This window comes from Telmatherina bonti (assembly GCF_933228915.1).
Source record: "Telmatherina bonti genome assembly, chromosome: 7".
Lineage (NCBI taxonomy): Eukaryota > Metazoa > Chordata > Actinopteri > Atheriniformes > Telmatherinidae > Telmatherina > Telmatherina bonti.
Window position 1 is genome coordinate 36,277,970 of NC_136625.1, and position 22,098 is coordinate 36,300,067.

The 22,098-nt window shown below is 41.6% G+C and overlaps 1 protein-coding gene across 1 annotated transcript in view; it reads left to right on the forward strand.

The window, feature by feature from the left end:
* Window positions 1–3,837: 3,837 nt before the first annotated feature.
* Window positions 3,838–22,098, forward strand: part of ccdc18 (coiled-coil domain containing 18) — a 32,237-nt gene continuing 13,976 nt past the window's right edge. Inside the window, exons 1-19 of the mRNA XM_079243899.1 lie at window positions 3,838–3,970; window positions 4,317–4,493; window positions 4,603–4,749; window positions 6,715–6,821; window positions 7,085–7,213; window positions 8,477–8,573; window positions 8,642–8,763; window positions 8,857–9,136; window positions 9,250–9,337; window positions 11,183–11,400; window positions 15,509–15,619; window positions 15,705–15,836; window positions 15,980–16,114; window positions 16,200–16,277; window positions 18,897–19,013; window positions 19,092–19,259; window positions 19,758–19,900; window positions 20,027–20,190; window positions 20,310–20,502. Coding sequence (XP_079100025.1) covers window positions 4,398–4,493; window positions 4,603–4,749; window positions 6,715–6,821; window positions 7,085–7,213; window positions 8,477–8,573; window positions 8,642–8,763; window positions 8,857–9,136; window positions 9,250–9,337; window positions 11,183–11,400; window positions 15,509–15,619; window positions 15,705–15,836; window positions 15,980–16,114; window positions 16,200–16,277; window positions 18,897–19,013; window positions 19,092–19,259; window positions 19,758–19,900; window positions 20,027–20,190; window positions 20,310–20,502 — 2,525 coding nt within the window. The 5' untranslated portion in view covers window positions 3,838–3,970; window positions 4,317–4,397. The remainder of the gene's footprint in view (window positions 3,971–4,316; window positions 4,494–4,602; window positions 4,750–6,714; window positions 6,822–7,084; window positions 7,214–8,476; window positions 8,574–8,641; window positions 8,764–8,856; window positions 9,137–9,249; window positions 9,338–11,182; window positions 11,401–15,508; window positions 15,620–15,704; window positions 15,837–15,979; window positions 16,115–16,199; window positions 16,278–18,896; window positions 19,014–19,091; window positions 19,260–19,757; window positions 19,901–20,026; window positions 20,191–20,309; window positions 20,503–22,098) is intronic.

The following is a 22,098-nucleotide window of genomic DNA, read 5'->3' on the forward strand; positions in this document are numbered from 1 at the left end:
ATAACATCATATCATCACTTAAGTTGTTCCACAGTTTAACTCCAGTGGTTGTGATACACTGGTGTTTAGTTCGTGTGTTTATCTGTTTTTAGGATGCATGTACCTCGTAGTGCATCTGAACTCTCCCTCGTCTGAAACAACCCCTGGATACTTTGTGCTACTTTTTTATGATTTACTGAACACATGAATTGTATGATTTTGAAATTGACTAGATCTGTAAATTTGAGAGCTTTCAACAAAGAGTTGATGTGTGTGTTGTCCTTCATACTTAACATGCATTAGTTACCCAGATACGATAAACCATAATAATGCACAAATTATCATTTAACATCCTATTATTAACGAAGCATAACACACTAGAAATTATTTTAAAAAAGCATCATAAATCCTACAAAATGTCATGTCAATGATCCTGACATGCCATGAATATCATATAAGTTATTTAAGAGAGCACAGACCCATGTAGAGCATGAAACACTCCAGTCAGGACGTACTGTTGTTCACCACATTCCCAGACTAACATGTCAACTGGTCGTGTTGCAAAAACAAACTAATATATTCTGTGGCGAAGCAGCAGCATGTTAGCAACAAGATAATAAAAAGTGTTTCATTACATGTACAATAACATCCCTCATAGGGACCTGCATACCTTTATCTTCAGACTGTTTCTCTTCTTTCCTTCTCTTTCTGAACTGGGAGCCTCATGGTTTCTGTGGTCTTTGGTCCATCATAGCACACCGTTAACTCGACTAAACATCATCACCTTTCCATCCGTCAAACACCCAGAGATAAGATTGATGTCACGTCATGTGGACAAATTCACCTTGATGCAGATCCGTGTTTTCTTTTTCTTTTTTTCCCCTTTTTAAAAAAAACATTTTAACCCAAGAATGTAACATTATACATATGTGTTAGTTTCATAAATGAAATATAAATATATATAAATATGAATGCAGTAGTGTGTGGTCAGTTTGTCTTTATCATAGGAGTTTCTGAGCCGCACTTAGTCTGGTCCCTCCCCTAGAAACCTGTTTGCCATGGGGGACCCTTCCAGACAACATAGCTACTAGGATCTTCAGGACACACAAACCCCTCCACCACGATAAGGTGGCGACTCAGGGAGGGGAAAAATTTCTGTATTATATAATATTATATTATATTATATTATATTATATTATATTATATTATATTATATTATATTATATTATATTATATTATATTACATTATATTATATTATATTATATTATATTATATTATATTATATTATATTATATCATATCATATTATATTATATTATATTATATTATATTATATAAATACATATATTTATATATATGTATTTTGATTCATATATATATATATATATATATATATATATATATATATATATATATATATATATATATATATATGTATGAATATATGTATGATATATGTATGAATTATTATTATTGATTTAGTTGTTTTTTTTTTTTGTTTGTTTGTTTTTTTGGGGACCTTCACCAGTGTTTGGGGTGTGGTCTTGGCTCTTTGCTACCGTGTTGGTGGAGATGTATCGGTGTTTTGGATTCTTTCAGACATCTCCATAGAGGCGGTTTCTTTGTTTTATTTAGACTTCACATCTGGTGTGAAGTCTTCCACTGGTCCAGAAACCTCCTGAGGATGGAAGTCCACTTGCTCTGCGTCTACTTGTGGTTCTGAGTCCGCCTGGAACAGAGGAACAGAAAACACCTGACCGCCATTTATTCAGTCAGTCAGTCAGTCAGTCATTCATCAGTCATTCATTCATGCAGTCATTCATTCATTATTTCAATAATTCATTCAGTAATTCCTTGATTCATTCAGTCATTCATTCAGTCATTCATTATTTCATTAATTCATTTAGTCATTCATCAATTCATTCAGTCATTCATTAATTCATTCATTATTTCATTAATTCATTTAGTCATTCATTAATTCATTCATTAATTCATTCAGTCATTCATTATTTCATTAATTCATTTAGTCATTCATTCAGTCATTCCATATTTCATTAATTCATTTAGTCATTCATTAATTCATTCATTAATTCATTCAGTCATTCATTCAGTCATTAATTCATTCAGTCATTTATTAATTTATTCATTCAGTCATTCATTATTTATTAAAGAAAAGGCAGAATTTACAACAGTCACTCAAATAACTGGAGACTTAAAAAAGGAACAATAACTAAAAATTTGTAAAAATATAATTTAGTAATATAAGACACTGTTTTTTCATTTAATTGAGTTGAAGAAAGAAAAAAAAACCAAATATGTCCTGGACAAATGAGAGACTTTTCTGTTGAACAGTGGGACAAAATACCTGTCAACAGGTGCAGAAGTCTGACTGAGAGGAACAGAAAACACCTGACTGGAGCGGAAACATTAAAGGATTCTTCAACTAAATATTAGTTTATGACTGATGGAATATGTAATAAATTATCTGATTTGTTTGCTTTTTAAAAAAAATATTTCTATTGAACCAGAATTAGAAAATAATGTCATGATTTTCATAAAATTTTTATTTATTACTTTAGTCAATTGCAGTTTATTTTACAGGCAGCTGTTTTTTTTTCCCTTCTTTAATGAAAGGATATGAATAAATATGAACACAACTGTGCATAGGATCACCATTCATCAAACATCTTTTGCTAGCCAGGGGCTCCTTCACCCCTGGGCCTCCAGCTGTCCACCTGTAGAGACCTTGCTTTGTTGGCCACTCTGGGGTGTCCTGCCTCGCCAGCATCCCCAGACTGCCCTCCAAAGATCAGTCTTCTGTCATCCAGACTACCCTCCAGATCCTTGGCTCCTGTTGGCCCGTTCCCCAGACCGTCCTCCAGAGCTTCGTCTCCTGCCAGCCTGAGTCTGATCTCCCATCAGTCTACCCTTCCAGCTGCCCTGCAGAGCGCAGTCACTTGGATTGTTTGTGTTCTTTAATCATTAAACCATTAAACATAAGAGCTTTCTACCTCCAGCCACTTCAGCCTTCATATGGGTCACATCCTCAACTGTGACAGTCTCAGTGTTCATTAAAATATCAGTTTGAGTGTGACAGAAGGATTACATTCATAAGAGTTCATTGTAAAAGTTTTGATAACCAGTAAAAGAGCAAACATGACTGTAACACTGGAATGCCTTTAACAGTTTTTGTGTGAGTGTTGTAAACATCCAATCACAAATCCATAAGTAAACGTCAGACGAGACAACAGTTTCTTGACAACTCAGACTTCTTCAGGAATTCCAGTTCAGGTTTCACCATGTCACAAACTCTCATCATCTCCTGCTTTCTTCACAGGGAGTATCATGGTTATTTCTTTTTCCACAGCTGATGAGTTCTTGCATAATTGCCTTTGTAAGCAAAATATATACAAAAAGGTTTACATTATCTAGTTCATAAAATATTTCTGAACTTACTGCCTTAAAAGAACAAATGTAATCTTATATGTCCACTTTAAATCCTACTCATTTTGTGCATCTATATGGGATCTTGAAAACAGAACTTGTTTTTCGAGTAATAAGAGGGAAAAAGTATCCTTTAAAGCCATGATAGTGATAATTATTAGTCTGAACAATATTTTAATATAAAAGTCCATTTCTCCTTTAAACGGGATGCGCCTTTGTTCAGCGCCAACCCCTGTCCACCAATCATATCGCAGAATAATCCATCTGGTCCAATGGGAAAGCGCGTTGTTTAGATGTGGGCGGAGACTAAGTTTACAAACCGTTGTGGCTACCTTCTTGTTTTTACAGCAAAACGCACTAAATACTTCTCAGTAAAAGTTGTAAATACATAATTTATTGTTTCATAGTGTCCGAACTAAAATATTATTATTTAATTGAACCATAAACTTCCGCATTTTAGTTTCTTTTCCTCTGAAAACGATGATGATGATGAAGAATGATGTAGGTCGTCACCTGCTGATCTGAGAATGTTTACGTCTATAGAAAGGTAACTACGTTAACGCGACGGTAATCTTCTGTCACAACTATTTCTACTTTAGATTAAGTAGTTATCTAATCTGTTTTCTAGAACTTTCCAGCTGCAGATACGCGCTAGAAGTGTTATTTGAGTGACTAAAAGCTAACCTCTACAGGTTAGACGTCGATTTACGTCACTGAGGATTGGCGTAATGACGTCACTGATGTTTGAGGGCGTGAGAAATTAAATCAAATCATATTGAGGTGATCAATTACAAAATCACAACCTGAATAAGCTGCACATCGTACTACAGCATGATAATATGTTATAACAATAATAATGATAAGTTTATTCTTTTATATATTTTCCCCTCCAGGTCTTCATTGAGCCAATCTAAAGGCAGGAAAAAGGTCACGATGGTGGGATCTCCTGAGTTTCCAAAGCCCTCAGAAATGTGATGTTCCTCAGTTCAAACCAGGAGAGAGCTCCAAGTTGGAGAGCCGGGAGAAGAGCTGTCGCTGGCAGTCCAAGTCTGCCGTCCAGCAACTCAAAGGTGACACTGAGAGAGAAGGCATCTATCCATGAAACATGAAGCATTTACTGAGGTAAACAGTACTATTAGACACAACTACGACTCACCTGTGCTGTCCCCTGCTGTGAAGTGTCCCTCAACAGGAATGGAGCCTGTCTCTGCGAGGACAAAGGTGGGCTGTGTGCGACAGGAGAATGCTGGCCTGATGTTGCATGATGAGCAGCTCCTCCGTGATCTGGATGCCTTGCAGGGTGAACTGGCTTCTTCCAAGTCGCAGGTACGACTCACCCCTCCCAGGATTTGATCCTGAGCTCAGTTAGGAAGTCCACAAAGCCAAACAATCAGTGACTGTGTTTCAGGAACGGAACAGAAAACTTACAAAACTAATTGTGTTATCACCATTTTGATAACAAACGTTTTTGTGTTTTAAACAAAAAGGAGAAAAACAAGACTTTTTTCTTTGTGTTTTTACAGCTTCAGTTCCAAACATTTGGAACACAAGTGTAAATAAAAACAGGAAACAATGATTTATCAATTGGATCATCTCATATTTGATTCATAGTAGAAGATAAAGAACCTTTCAGCTGATGGAACTGAGACATTTAATTATTTCATGGAAAATATGATCTGATTTAGAATCTGATGCAGCAGCACGTCTGTAAAAAGTAGTTCCAGGATGATGTTTGGCATCTCCTCTTCTCCTAACATCTAACTGGAAACATCTGGGAAGTGAGGAGAGCAGCTGCTGGAGTTTTAGGAGAGGAATGTCGTCCCGTTCTGGTCCTGATGCAGGATTCCAGCTGCTTCCATGATGCTCCAGATGTTTGTACTGGTGAAAGGTCTGAACTGCAGCAGACCAGTTCTCCTGTTCCACCATCAGGATGTGTTCCAGCATGGTCCTGCTGGACCAGTTCTCCTGTTCCACCATCAGGATGTGGTCCAGCATGGTCCTGCTGGACCAGTTCTCCTGTTCCACCATCAGGATGTGTTCCAGCATGGTGGAACCTGCAAGGTCTTCCCTGAAAGAGACGTTGTCTGGATGGGAGCAGATGTTTCAGCATTGATGGAGCTTCCCAGATGTGGAAGCTGCCCACGCCATCGGCACTAATGCAACCCCATCCCATCAGAGATGCAGGCTGATAACAAGCTGGATGCTCCCTCTCCTCTTTAGTCTGCAGGACACGCCGTCCATGCTGTCCACAAACTATTCCACATCTTCATCCAGGTTTCCACTCAGAACATTTTAAATGAGCTTTGGTCCAGAGAAGACGGCGTGTTTCTGGATCCTCTTCACATATGACTTCTTCTTCTTTGCATGATAAAGCAGCGTCCATAACATTACAACCTTTTCTGAATAATTTAGAACACACATGTCGAAATCCAGTCCTGCAGGTTTCTGTTGTCTCCCTGCTCCAACACACCTGACCAAAATGAATGAATGGGATGATAATATGTTGTTGGAGCCTTTTGATATGAATCAGCTGTGTTGGTGCAGGGAAACAACAAAAACCTTCCGGATACGGCCCTCCAGGTCTGGACTTTGACATCTCTGATTTAGAAAAAAGCTTCTTATCTGATAGTCGCGCTTTGTTCTGGATTTGTTCATTTCACAATGACCTTCCTTCCCAGATGAGGATTTCTGGAAGTAATCCTGAGTTTTTATTTTCATTTAACACAAAACTGCCTGGAGGCCTGCAGATCACACCCCAGCTGTACTTCTGAGAGGCTCTGCCCCTTTAAGGTGCTCTTCATACCCAGTTAGGCCTCTGACTTGTTTCTATTCTATTCTATTCTATTCTACAGGCATTTATCAGAAGCTTTTATCCAAAGCAACTTACATATGAGAGTGAGAACAACACAAGCATGAAATCAAACAGTAGAGGACATGGTAGGAAGGTGCTGGTGGACTGTCCAGTTGGACGCAGGTCCTTCCATGAAGTGCTACAGACTTTTTTTTGTTGTTGTGGTTTACTCCCTTCCAACCCCATAATATCACCTATGTTATAATACAAAGAATTAATACCATAAAGATTATTGCAAAGAACTGGGCTAAGTTCTCCAACTTTCCAACAAATACAGCTAAACTATATCAGCGTAATGGTAGGAAACATGTCCAGCTGTTTCATCAGTCTGTTCCAAACTTCTGCTGTCCAGTAAAACTTTCCGACCCGTCAAACTTTTCAGACTGTGTCAGTCTGAGAAACAGAGTAACTCGTGTGTGTGTGATGTGGTTGTTTTACAGGCCCAGCTCAGGGGTGCGAGGATGGGGGTTAATAATAGTGTGACCATCCTGAGTGAAGAGATTCGTCGCCTTGAAGCAGAGCTGGAGGCTCAGACCAACAAGCTAAAGTAACCGAATCACCTCATATAAACTTCTCTACATGTTTCTGCAAAATGGCAGCTTCATTCTTATCAATATGGACTTTATATTGATCTGGTGGTAAACTGTCTTTATTTAAAATAATTAGTAGTCTGCAGACTCCTTTGACTCTTGTTGGGATATTCTTAATAATTGTTCAAATGACAAATGATTTAGATCGTACCTTGATTTAAACATGTTTCTCTGAGCCGGTAGTTAAATCCGACAGCAGTAATCTGTGATTGTGTCGTAGGGCAGCAGAGCTGAGGGCAGAGTGTTGTCAGGAAGCAGCAGCTCACAGTGAGATTGTGGTGGAAACACTCACCGAAGAGCTGAGGGCGCTCAGAGAGGAGCTGGACAGCAAGGCGGCGCTGGGAAAAAGGTGATGCTTCTGTCTGCTCAGCAGTAGCAGCAGCAACATCGGCTCCACACCGACATCCTCGTCCCACACACACACACACACACACACACACACACACACACACGCATGTGAAACTTAACTTCCAGCCAGGAATAAGCAAGATAATAGATTGCAATTTCTCTTTACTAGTAATAAACACTTAACGCTGCTGACATCAACTTACTGGATAAGAACAGAGGAGTTTACATTTACAGCCTTTCACTGCAGAGTAAATAAAAACATGGATCTTTTTACCTTGTCCAGCATGGTAGCGTACATTAAGGCAGTCTGTGTGTCATATTTAGCCATGGTTTTAAATGGCTGCCCATTCATTCATCAACCTAACCGCTTAGTCTGATGAAGGGTTGCAGGAAGCTGGAGCCTATCCCAGCTGGCTTTGGGTGAAAGGCAGGGTACACCCTGGACAGCTCTCCAGGCCATCGCAGGGACACACAGAGACAAACACACACACTCACTCCTAGGGGCAATTTAGAGTAACCAGTCAACCTAACATCATGTCTTTGGACGGTGGGAGGAAGCCGGAGTACCTGGAGAGAACCCACGCATACACGGGGAGAAACTCCACACAGAAAGGCCACTGTCTGAACCTCGCTGCAGCTGAGGATTGAACCAGCAACCTTCTTGCTGTGAGGCCACAGTGCAGCAGCCTCCTTGATATTCTGAATAGTTTTAATGTAATGTTTTTATCAGTCCTGATATGGCAATCCTGAACCTGGCAGGGGAGGGGCGGGTAGGAAGAGAAAGAAAAGAGAGGAGAGAAAGGTGCAAAATTAAAGTGTGAAGTCTTTCACACAAAGACTGCTGGGATAGACTCCATGGATAATGAATAAATTAATCACTACACTAGATTCATTTTAGGTTAATTCCTTTAAACTCTGTGAAAGTTTGTAGTTTGAACCCTTTTTTCAAAGAATATCTGCTGAAAAACACACAAAACCAACCTGTAAAGTTTGACAGCAGCTCTTTAGAAATGAACATTTAGTCTGTAATGACTGAAGAGGTGGATCAATAAAACTTAAGCTGAGGATTAATAGTGAGATTTCCTGTGGAAATAAGGCCAGCTGTACTGGTAAATATGGAACTCACTGGTTTGTGTTTGTGTTGTTCATCAGTCCCGGTGACTTGACATGAAAACGTCACGGATTCATCATTAGATTTAGTACTTCTCATAATTCTCATTACTTTTAAACATTTTGATGGCAGCTGTTTTACTGGATGTTTCAGGGCGGAGCAACAACGAAACCAAGCTCTTCAAAATGCAGAGAAGCTCAAAGAAGCCTTTAAAGATTACAAAACCACCAGTTCCATCAAATTTAAAAAGGTACCTTTATTTAAACCTCCATTCGTTTCACTTACAGAACAAAAGTCCTAAAAAGTGTTGCTTCCCAGGTGATGGAGAGTGAGAGCCGGCTGAAAGAACGTCTGATGGAGCGTGAGAGAGAAGAGGAGGAGCTGCAGATGAAGTGCTCTGTGCTGGGGAGAGAAAAGGCCGAGCAGAGTCACACAGTCAGGTAGGCATCGTAACAAAGACAAGCTCTGTCTTTTTACTTTTGCACAGAATGGAGTGAGCAGCGTGTGTGTGTGTGTGTGTGTGTGTCTTCCAGCCAGCTGCAGGAGGAGTTAAAGCAGACCAAAGCTGCATCCGCCGACCTCCAGGCCCGACTGGAAGAGGCGGCGCGGAAAGCGTCGCAGCTGGAACGGCAGCTGGAGGAGTCCGGTGCAGACAGGAGGGAGACGGCCTCTCTGCACCGGCAGCTGCAGGACCTGCAGACTCTGAGCCGAAACCAGGAGCAGAGACTGGCTCAAAGCCACAGAGAGGCTCAGCAGAGTCGGGCAGAACTTGCCAGCCTGGAGGCCATTCTGGCTCTGCTGCACCTGGAGAAGGTGCTGAAGTCCTCACATGTTGTCCTTTCTCTCCTCCCCCTCGTGGGACGCCCAGTCTTCATCCATGTTTACATGAACACCTTCTTGTTTTCATCTTTCTTCATCAACTTCAGGGTGCTGCGGGGCCTCTCTGTGCCAGTCCGTGTATGTTACCCCCAGTGGACTACGCAGGAGCTGCACAGCTGCTGAAACTCCAACCAGGTAGGCTGAAAGACCAGATCCATCGTTGGACTACGTGTCAACCTGTCCAGACTCCAGCTTCCTGCGTCCTTTAAAGAGGCTAAACAGACTAACCAATGTTCCTCTGAACACCAATGAAAGCCTTTAAGTAACATTTTTACCAAAGGTGAGATTTTAACACGTTAATTATAATTATTATTTACAGAAACTTTAATGTATTAAAAATAAACACATTTAGTCACGGAACCTTTGTTAGAGCACAGTTTCCTGGTATGCCAGTTACACTGATGCACACACTACTTCCGCTACTAGCTTAGCCACATTGGCGCTTTATTGAGAGATGTTTCAGACCATAGACATATATACATAGACGCTGCATCGCATCACGCTGTCTATACAAGCTGAAGTCTTGGATGGGTCTCCCATGCGTCTCCAATACATTTATTAGTAAGGTGTAGGTCCAACCACAACAATAACTTCACACATTTTCACCTGATTTTTCTCATGGTTTGGTTTGTTACAAAGAGCAGAGATATTGTTATGATATGTATCACTAAAATATTAAAAACGACGTGCTTTTATGCTGAAATATTTTTATAATGCTATTTAACTAAGACATAGGGTAGCTACAATATACAGTTAGTCAGTTTTAATTCATATTAAATTTGATTAAAATATTTTAGAATAAAAAAACAACAACATTGATTTGTGATGTTTTTAAAGCAGTTTTTTGAGAGAAATATTTGTCTTTTACTGAGCTGAAATGCCTCCCAGGCTTTGTCTTTGTTGTACAAAGCCTCTGTATTCCTAGACCAGTACACATAGTGGTTTAAGTGGAAACCCAGATATTTATAGCTCTCCACCAGTGTCAACAATCTGGATCCTTGCTGGCAGAAGAGAGGTCCCAGTTCTTCAGACAGTTTTTACTCCACTTACTGAAAGCCTCTGTCAGTCGTCTGTAATGGTCCTGACTCTCCCTGATAATCGTCCTTCACGACATAATCTACCTATTTAGATGTGACAAGACGAAGTCTGCTGTGAAACACGAGGAGAACCAGAACAGTTCCTTGTGGAACGCCGGTGCTGCTTACCAACACTCCCCAAAGCAAATTATGTAGTTACCGTGAAAACGCAGAGATCCGCCTTCTTCCCTTCTGTTTAAACCCAATCACATCTTCACCCTGGAGTTCACCGGCGTTATAATCTGTCTCGTCACGCCGCAGCGAAGCTTCCTCATAGCTGCAGAAGGAAAAGAGCTGGAAGGGTTCAGGGCTTTTAATGAAGGTAAAAATAGACCCATGAATACTGAAGGAGTCAGAGGTGGATAGCACCAAAGCCTCCCGGAGGACTGGAAAGGATTATTATACCATTTCATGTAATTTTTTTTTTTTTTTTTTTTTTTAAATTACTTTTTATAGTTTTAATTAATTTCCAGTAAAATGAATTTTCTCCATTTCTTCTGTTAATAATTTTATTACTTTTTAAAATTGAATTTAATTATATAAAAATCATTCTCTTCTCTTATTTTTATGTCTGACATCTTGTCTAAACATGCTGAAAGTCTGTGATCATCACTCAGGATTGTTTTTTTAAGAAGTATAATTACTTAGAAAATATTTAAGGTTCTCATGTCAGTTATATTTATAAAACACATTTAACAAAAATTAAACCAATAATAGCATCCGACATAAAACACGGTAAAGCACAATGGATGAATCAGTAAGACTGAAAAAACAATAAGAAACAGGATCATAGTTGGCAATTTCACACCATTTAAGTACATGTTGTGTTAATGTTTCCCTAAATATATGTTGTTAAAGTAGAACCATTCCTGAGTTCCCTGTCTGTGTCTCTGGATCGTTGCAGGTGAAGGTTACCAGCAGCTGCTGCGAGCACTGCAGACGATGGAGGCTGAGCGGCTGAAACACAGCAGCCTGAACGAGCGGCTTCAGGAGCGTCTGAGCCGAGCCCAGGAGGAGATTTCCTCCCTGCAGAGCGCCATGGCCCAGAGAGCGTCGCACTACCAGAGCCTCCACACAGAGCTGCTGGACAAAGTCAGCCGGGCCTCTGACACCGAGAAGGAGGTGACGCACTGTGCTCTTCTCCAGGCTACTTTCATGTGATTTAATACTCTCTGATGTAACATTTATATTAGTGACTTAAAATAAGGTCAAAATAAGGTCTCATTTCTATGGTTGTTTACTGATTATTGGCATCGAGCAGGGGTGTCAAACTCCAGTCCTGGAGGGCCGGTATCCAGCAGGTTTTGGTTGTTTCCATGCTCAAACACACCTGAATCAAATCAAATGGATCTAACGGCTTCTTGTCAGCCTGTTCAGGTGTTTTGGAGAATGGAGACAACAAAAATATGCAGGATAGGACTGGAGTTTGACACCTGTGGTATAGAGTGAATATCAGTTGAGAAAGCATAAAAAACACACAATTTAAGTTATAAATTGTTGTGCATTTTATTAAGTGAAATAAGTATTTGAAACCCAGCAAAACACGAGTTAGTAGTTGGTAGAGAAACCCTTGTTGGCAAGCACAATGATGAGACGCTGCTTGTAGTTGGTCACCAGGTTTGCACACAGCGGGAGGGATTTTGGTCCCTTCTTCTTTACAGACAGTCTCTGAGTCTTTCAGGCTGCTATTTTGAAACTCTAACCGTCGGCTCTCATTGCAGGTTTTCAATCGGGCTAAGGTCTGGAGACTGACTAGGCCACTCCATGACCTTCATACTGCCAATCTTTAATTCTCCTGGCAGTATGTTTTAGGTCATTGTCATGATAGAAGGAGGTTTTCATCAAGTGACAACCTCCGGCGGTTAAAAGTGAAGCCTATGCGAACTGCATAAACCTGCAGTTCCCCCTTCATCCACGAGGGGCTGCAAAACAGAGCAAATTCCCATAGACTCCCATGTTAAAAAGACCAACTTCACAGCAGAAATATCATGTTCACAGCAGAAATAAACATGTTTACAGCAGAAATAAACATGTTTACAGCCTGGTTCAAAAATCCATTTTCGGTTTAATAGGTCAGGTTTACCTTCATGACAACTATGGGAGGAATTAATTTTTTTCTAATTCACCCGTTTAAAAGTAATTCAATCTCGAAATTCAGCATATTTAGGGGCGTGTCCTTTTGATTGACAGGTACCCAATCTCTCGCTTCAAATCCAAATCAAATCAAATCAAAAATCAAATCAAATCAAAACTTTATTTCTTGAGCACTTTTCATGCATCAGGCAACACAAAGTGCTTTACAGGATAAAATCAAGTCATAACGATTAAAACAAACAGTGGATAAAAAGGCATTTAAAAATAATAGACACAAGCTCTTTCCACACACTTGAACACACACACAAGGACATAGAGCAAAGAACCCACCCACATTCCGCGAAAAACATCATTCCCTGAATACTGTCTCTTTAACTGAATTCTGGTTAATAAAACAACTAAAAACATTAAGTAAGTGATAAAAATTCTGACTTGGGGCTGATGTGAGGAAACAATACCTCGGGATCCATCCACACCAGGAGCCAGTCTCCCGCAAGTAAGAAGAACGTAGAACAACCGCGGTTTTTAGCAGGTTAACAACGTGACTTAGCTTTAGCCCGCTTACCTTCGTTAGCTGGTTAGCTCCTGTTATCTCCGGGTTAGCTCGGTTAGCTCTTAGCTACAGAAAGCTTGGAGTTCGCTCGATGTCAATCATCCACCATGACGCTCACGGCTCCCCTCTCAGCTCCACCTCTTTGCCCATATTTGTATTTTCTGGGTGAGACGACGCGCATGACGCTGCCAAGATGGCGGTGGTAGGAACCGCCCACCGAGCTTCAATTCAGCTCTTCAGAAACTTGCGAGTGACATCACGGAGATGACTTGGACGCTCCGTCCATCTCTTTATATACAGTCTATGGTTTTCATCCATGTTACAGTACATGGCTGCGTTCATCAGCCCCCCAATGCAGTAAAGTTGCCCCTGTACTCTTTACTGAAAAACAGCCACAAAACGTAATGTTTCCACCTCCATACTTAACCATGGGTATGGTGTTCTTTGTGTCATACTCACATTTTTTTTATCTTCCAAATAAGGCGGGTCCAGTTAATGGCAAATAGCTCAACTTTGGTTTCATCTGACAGGAACTTTCTCCCCAAGCCTTCTGAGTCATTTAGATGTTTTCTGGAAAACTTAAAGGGGAAATCAAATGCAGTTCATACTCAGTCTGAAACAGGGCGGGGTGAGCAAAACCCCACACAGGCATGGGCGGTGTTGAAGACCAGCAGACAAAGGAACTTAACAGTTTCTGGCATCTTATACCATGGTCTGGGTGAATACTCGAATCTGATTGGTTGCAGGGTGTCCGTAAAAAAGATATAATGGACACCAGGTAAAAAATGTTCTGTCAAATAGCCCAATAGTTCTAAATCATTGCGCTGGTTCAAATGCCAGGTGGTAACCGTGACATGTCAGCGACAAACTGGCAAAACAGAAAGCAGAAAGAATACGTGGAAGGACTGTTAAACAGCGGCCTATGGTTACTGATGAATGTCCAGTTTCTGAATGCCTTGGGATGCTGCAGCTCCTGAAATTTACAGAACATTTGACATTGTGCCATAAAACTACAGAGTTTTAAAAACGCAGTTTTAAAGTCAGAAAGTAACATAGCTCATTGTTAAGGCTTAAGAGTTAATAGTTTACCTGTATTTACATTTACAAAATAGATGTGTCGCACCCTGCACTCAGAGGCAATTTAAGAGACAACTGTCTGGCCTGTCGCTGTGACTGTTGCATTGGCTGAAAGAAAAGAAAAATGTCTAAATTTTATGTATGATTTCTGTGTGCTCATCAGACTCTGTGGCAGTAAAAAGGTTTTATTCAGAAATATTCAGAATACTTCTGATGAGATAAATTAGATTGTGTAACATCCCTCCTACTCTTCATGGCAAATTTCTTGAATTTCATCAAACTTGAAGCGGCTTTTTGAAGCTATTTCTAGTTTTCTGAGCTTTCCACAGTGTTATAGTGTTTAATACTCATCAGACATGTGAGCGGTGCCGTGTTTTATCACCTAAACTCATGTTTTCCAGCAATCTCTACATTCTGTTTCCATGGCGACGGAAACTATTGGTTTTAGAGAGTTTTTCTAACGGATTTCAGTGACGTCCCGGGGGAGGGACTCAGTGATTGATCATCTTCTCTAGGTTGTGCACATTCGCAAGAAGAAAGCCACGCCCACTTTCACTGCTCAGTATAACTACTCGTAGCGGTTGACCAATCAGACGCAGCCTGCAGGACATGGGGCGGAGCTTTCTCTTTTAGTTTGTTTCTGACAGAAGCTGATCTGAAAGGATCAATACGACATGAATGAAGGGGTTTGTGAAAAATGCTTATTTGTAGCATATTAAAATAAATTAGACTGAAATGTGCATCATAGAGACACTTCAAACTGGAATTGTGTCAAAACTATAAAAGATAACAAGATAAAAAATTTCTCTTACCGTCAGTATAGTTTTTATCTTTTATTTTCCCTTTTAAGCTTCTAATTAAGTTTCTATGTTAAAGTATGTCCGAATCATATGGCTTTAAAGCAGATTTTATTTTTCACTTATTCAGTCAAATTCCAATAATTTCCGTAAGAAAAATGTAAGTGTTTTCTGCTTTGTAAACGTCATAAGACCAACAGATGGCTGGATGTGTAAATGACACTTGAATGAATGTCCCACAGCTCTGTCGTGACGCACATGTTACTTTTTGACCAGAAATATGATCTTATCTATAAGGGTGAAAATCTGTAAGCATATTATAAATATGTGTGTGATTTAGGGATGTTTTAAAAGTTTTAATTTTTTCATTTATTTAATTAATTTTCATTTATTATTTGCTGCTATTACTGTTATTTGTGGCTTGCATGTGAATTGTTTCTTCAGCAATTGTTTTAAATGCTTTATGAAGAAGCTTGACTGGTTGATGCAGGTTGTGAATCATGTAATACATGTTTAGAAAAGTTTTAACACTAATTTCACTCAATTTCACTCACTCACACTAATTTGGCTCAAGCATCAACATTTTAACACCATACGGTCACATTTACATGAGAAAAGTTCGAAAATCTATTTTTCCAGAGGTGACAGATAGAATAATCCACCTGTTTGTTTTTGTTTATTTTATTTTTTTCTTTCTGATTGACCTCAGTTAAAGAGAAAAAGTGCTCGAGCTTCTGCGCTGGAGAAACAACTGCAGGAGAAAACCTCGGCTTACAGTCTGGCTGCTCTGAAGAACACGGAGCTGGAAAAGCAACTTCTGGTACAACAAAGCGTATTTAGCCTGTTTTTTAGCGTTTTCATCGTGCTTTATAGATTTAACGGCTCTGTTTTTACTATCATGACAGGAGAAGACCAGTTCTCTTCAACATTATCAGTCACTGATGAGCAAAAAGCAGCGTGAGTACCAGCAGGCTGTGGAGAAGCTTCAGCAGTCTCAGTCCCATCAGCTGACGGAGCAGGAACACACAATAGAAATGGTGATAAACAATTTTCTTTCCACATTCCTGCTTGATGAAGGCCTGCAGCATCTCTGTGTCTTGTTGTGTGTGTGATTTAACCGCATCGTTGACATTCAGCACTGGGTCTGGAACGGTTCATGTGATGCAGGAATGTTTTGCAGCTGCAGCTTTCTGTGGAAGAGGCTCAGTCCCAGGCGTTGCAGATGAAGCAGGAGTTGAGCTCGCTGCACAGGGAGCGAGATGAGGCTCAGAAAGCAGCTCTACTGCTGCAGACCTCTTTAGATCAGCTCACACAGGTCAGGAACCTGCCGTCGCCCTTTCATCACGCATGCAGAGCAGAGAAAGATGTCTGTGGGTGAAATACATCTTCTTTGGTTTCAGGAGAAGCAGGATGAAGTCAGACAGAACCAGGAGCTGCTGCAGAGTTTCCAAGAGCAGGCATCTCAGTCTGCTGCCAAGGTTTGTACAAACGGCTGGAAGTAAACACAAATACATTTAATACAGGTCATTAAATCGGCCACAAGATCCATCAGGTTGTCCTCCATCCTGGACTCCTAACCATGCACTCGAACCTCAGCTGGATGACTCCATCCACACTCTGATTTGTGGAAAGTAGAACTGGAAAAGGATGGACTTCACCTGTCTTTATCAAGTCAAATCAAAGATACTTTATCCATCCCTGAGGGGAAATTCAAAGTGAAAAAACAGTGAACATTTATGACTCAGATAAACATGTCTGAACTAAACTTAGACCCCGCAGCCGGTTTTACCGGCACCGCCTTACAACAGAGAAGAACAGAGGATCATTAGGGTCGAAGGTAAAAAGCCGGTACCACCAAACTGTGCCACAGAAGGGCGCAGTCCGGAGAGACAAAAAAAACCCAAAAAAACAGCTCTTATACACGTCAGCACAAACTCAAACGAAGACGACACACAGTCTAAGACGGCGGTGAGTCAGAGAGTGAGGGAGGGGTACAAGGGAGGAGAACAGAGCGTCAATGAACATCTCTCCGGTCTCAGGAGGGGTTGCGCCGGCCCAAAAACTGCTGGGAAGCCGAATCCATATAATAATCAAATCAAACTTTATTTGTAAAGCAATTTTCATACAAAAGCATATCAAAGTGCTTGACATTAAAAAAATGACAAACAGTTTCACATTTAAAAACACACACACACACACACACACACACACACGCGTTACCCGAACATGCACACAACCCAACCCTGCCCCCGACCATTGATGCCAAAATAAAAACTACTAACTTCAGGATTCTGTCATCTGTATCTGGCTTGACGCTACTGTGAGCAAACGACATCTGGGGAGTTTGTCCATGTCAGGAGCCGGCCCAAGAGTGACCAACAGAGAAGCAGCCACAAGGAACGCCCAGGCAGGGGTCCACATCACAGCCATATGGCTGCAGTGCAGAACCCCTACCAACACCCTCGCCACAACGCCCCGTCGGTCAAACAGGTGCAGCCCCTGACACGGAGGATCCCCATGAGGAAGGAGAAAGCACTTCAGCTAAAAGGTTAAAAAGACAAAATAAAGACACACATGATAAAATAAGTAAATCAATAATTCAGTAAAACAATTAGAACAATAAGGTTAAACCTAAGTAATAAAAATAATAAAATGAAAAAAATTAAAAGTACATAAAATTAGGTCAGACAATGATATCTAAAAGATTAAAAATAAAGGAAAAAAAACCAACTTAAATAAATGTATTTATTTAAAAATAAACAGACAAATAAATAAGAAGAAAAAATCAAGTAAAAGCTAAACTGAAAAGGTCTTGAGCCTTGTCACGACTGGCGCGGAAGGCCGTGACAACAATGAGGGAAGGCCATGCTGTATATACACAAAGATGTTTTATTTTTATTTTTTTTGTTGTCCAGCATTTAAACAGGCAAAATTCCTTTTCTGGATGCTGTGTTCTGCTGGGCAAATTTACTTCGCCAAGGGAAGCATCATAGATATAATGGTCCCCTTGATATTCTGGATTCTATTTATTTTGCATAATTGTTTGTATTACAAAGTTTCTACTGCTGGACCGGACCGGAGAGGACAGAAGAGGGAGAGAAAGAGAATCGAAAAGAAGAGAAAACAGAAAACAACGTGTAGAAAGAAAAAAAAAGAGAGAAAAAAAGGGCTCATAACTTCAAACAAGGTCAGATAAATAAGAAGGCCCAAGACCATTAAGACATTTGTAAACCACTAAAAGAACCTTAAAATCAATCCTGAAGCGCGCGGGGAGCCAATGCAGCGACTTTAAAACAGGCGTAATGTGTTCCTGCCCTTGTTTGGGTGCCAGGCTGGCATCCTGCCAGGCTGGCATCCTGCTTACGTTTGAGACCAGTCAACCCACGTGGCTGTGCGCTGCTTGCTCGGCAGTCCGCTACAGAATTCAGGCAGCCTGCCAGAATCTCACGGGTCTTCAGGTAGATCAGAAATCCGCCAGCGCCAATCAGCTTTATGGATTCTGATGGACTGTTCAAAACCAGACAGCGGCATCTGGCATGTCTTTAGCGTCCAGTAACAGCCCCAAACCTCAGGTGCTTCTTTCAGGCATTCTGATTCGCCTCATTCATCCTCGTGAGGGTTGAGTTTTCCTAGAGAAGGAAGCTCTACCAGACACTGAACCGTCAATGAGTCTGAAGGTGCAGAATTCACCCTGTTCGCATCCAGACCGGACCAGAACAGCTGCAGACCCCCGGTCTGTTGTAACTTGCCTCATTATGGTTTGGATTAGTCGTCTCCTCATCGCCTGCAGCTTACTACACATCATGTGACGACTGTGAGGTGATCACATGACCTGAGCTGATGTCCCTTCCTCACTTCCTGCTGGTTTCCAGTTGAAGCTGTTACTTGTTTTTGAAGTTGTTAATGGTTTACCTCCATCATCAGAGCTGATGTTCCAGTCAGAGCTGGGATGTCTTTAAGCAGCTCCTCCAGGTCCAGGACTGACACAACCTAAGCGCTCTGATCTTCGTTGTTCTCATCTTGTCATCGTGCAGCAGTTTGTTCTGGATCAATTAAGCTGTTCTCCGTCTGATACTTACTTTGTGTTCGTACAACAGGTGTGTGAGCTGCAGGCGTCTCTGTCAGCCTGCAGAGCAGAGCTCAACGCCTACCTGCAGCAGATGGAGGAGGACAAAGAGAACTACGAGGCTGAACTGCAGAAGAAGAATGACAAGGTGTAGAAACAGAAACCTTTCCCTGACTTGTCTTAGTCTGCAGGAAGGTGAAAATGTCTGATTGTCCTCCTTGTCCAGGTGTCCTCCCTGCAGGAGAAGCTCCACAGCGCCAGCCTGGTTTGTCAGAGCTGCAGTGATCAGAACCTGCAGCTGCAGCTGTCTCTGCAGCAGCAGCAGACCATGCTGACGGAGAGCGCCGCTCGGGTTTCAGAGCTGGAGGAAAGCCAGAGCCAGCTGCAGAGTCAGGTACGTGTTCACCTGCAGGAGGATGCTGGAAAAATGGACAAAATCACAAAAATGAACAAGATGGAGAGAAAATAAATGCTCAGCATGAGAGAGAAACAAAGAGAGAAAAAAACCCATCCTGCTTTTACTCCAACCTCAGTGTGAGACAGATTAAGTGTTAAGAGTCCAAATAAGATAAAATCTCCTGTAAATGACGTCCTGGTTAACTTCTAGTTATCTTTACTTACTACAGCTGATATTCCTGCAAATATAAAACATCCATCATCCACTTCATCACGTCCGACACACTAGTACCGGGTTGGACTCCTCCGTCCCTCAGAGCGGCCTTCATTCCCGGTGTCGTACATACAACAGCGTGTTGGAAACGTTCCTCAGAGATGTGGCTGCATGTTGACATGAAGCATCACACAGTGTTCACACAGCGGCCTCGTTTGCTCGGCAGAGACACACAGACAGCAGCGTGGAGCTACGCCGGTCTGATCTGCTGTCTGTCTGTAGGTGTCCAGTTTGGAGCAGCAGCTGGAGCGAGCTCGGACTTCGCTGCAGGATCACGCAAGAACCAGAGAGCAGGACGCGGAGACGACTGAAAAAACCCTGCAAGACATGAACCGGCAGAATGCACAGCTGTCCACGTCGCTCAGGTAACCCCAGCCGTCGTCTCGAAACTGCAGATCAGACACAGAAACGGACACACTTCTTCACGCAGCATCTCATCGATGTGTGTAGAAATAAGGATCTTTACTGATCACACTTTCTGTGTGCTGCAGCAACCTCACGTCAGAGATGCAAAAGTGTCGCGCTGAGCTGGCTTCTCGGGAGTCAGAGCTGGAGCATCTGAGGGAGGATGTAGCCGCGAAGACGTCTCAGATCCGCGGCCTGGAGGAGAGCCTGCAGCACGCAAACAGCCAGATGATTAGCCAGAGAAACACGGGCAAGGCTTTTACATCCACGCTTTGAACGACACGTAGATGATGGTGTTCTAGCTCGTCCCTGACCGCGAGGCTGAGCTGTGTTTTTGTCCTTCCCTGTCCCTGCCTCGTCTTTCTCTAGTGGAGCATGTGGAGGAGAAGCTTCGTGGATGTGAGGCTGATCGCCTCAGCTGTCGCCAACAAGTCCACATCCTGCAGGGGGAGCTGGCCGACACGCAGGAGAAACTCCAGCAGCTCCAGGATGCTCTGCAGAGAAGCCAGGCGAGCTGTGAGGAGCTGCAAGCCCACGTGGACAAACTGACGCTCCAGCTCAGGTTTCTTCTTTTCATTCACATGCTGTAGGAGCCACGAATGTAGTTTATGTTGGGAATTATCACTGGGTGGATGGTTGGTGTTACATTGTTGTCATGGTGATATGGACTGGGGTCACATGGATGTGGATCGACGCAGGGCTCTGTCAGGTAGTCACTGGGGTTTTACCGGAGAGGAGGGCTGGAAGCTGTCATGTTTGTTGACCGCTCTAGTTGGTGCACATCTTGCTTTGCACCCTGACATATCATACTGGTGACGTTCCATCGTATCCGATCATCAGGCAGTAAATGTAAGTAAATGTAACAAATCTACGATATCTGGGACCAAAAGAGAAACCAACAGCGCATCAAACAAATAGACGGAACCCAGTCGTCGCCTCAGTAGCTACGCTGGAAGTCGCTACACATGCATGGCTTAGATCAGCTGCTAACGTCAAGACGGTGGTCTCCGCCATGTTCAGCAAACACCTGATGCTCAGAGAACTACAGGAAGTGACATCACCAGGCTATAAATCCATAGCGGGCAGGTAAATGTAGGTAATGAGGTGTATTTCAGAAGCACATGTAGATGCGTCAGATCGGATTATTACTGAAGGAGCGAAGTCTAAACAAAGCTTCTGCGATATCTTGGCCCGAGAGTTGGTTTGACGCGCCGCTTCGCCCTGATTGACTTCCACTCAGATACTTGATTTGAGATTTATCAATCTTTATTCCTTTGCAAGAATCTTGTGGCATCACCCAACCAGTGATCTACCCAACCCCGTATGCGTCACCTGCCAGGTAACAATACAGCGCCCTCTCACAGCACCTATGAGAACACAGTTAAAGAAATTGGCTCCTATAATTCCAGTAATCTGATTACTCCCAGACTTGTGTGCTCCGTGTTTTATAGAAACGTTCATGTCTGAACGTCTTCATGGCGAAGAAGTTTTGTTGTTACATAAACATCTGCAAACAAAGCGAATCGGATGGAATCTGAAAGGAAACACTGAAGTTTGATTAGTTTTTATTTTTGTTCTTCAGTCTGAATTGACCATTTTTCATTCATTCTTGTGTTGTTTTTATCATTTTATTTTTATTGTTCTATTGTTTTTTGTTCTCTTTCTACAGCAAAATGTTTTGTTTGTTTTTTAATAGTTTTTATTATTTATATTGACACCATGATCAGTGAGAACTCTGCCAGCTTTTCATATATACACACACGTAGTTCAGCAAGTTAAATCACTGTGACATCACTCTGTTACAGGCGTCGCCATAGCAAGGCGTTAACCAGCTGGTTCAGAATGAGAGAAATACGCTGCAGCTTGTTTAACATGAAAACTACATAAATAGTTCCTGTACTTTAGCATATTTAGTAAGTTTTGTAAAAAAAAAAAAAAAAAAGAACATTTGTTATAAAATGTTCACACGGCGAGGTGTTCTAGACTCCGCGGCGTGCATTAAAACCGTGTAACGCACGGCTCATGGTTGTTTAATCCTTGTTTATTATATTTACACAGAAAAACAGTCAGTAAATGTCATCTATCATTATGTGATCATTTCATATCAAACAGTCCCGTTTAATGAACGCGTAGATGAAAAAAGGAAGAAAAAAAATGC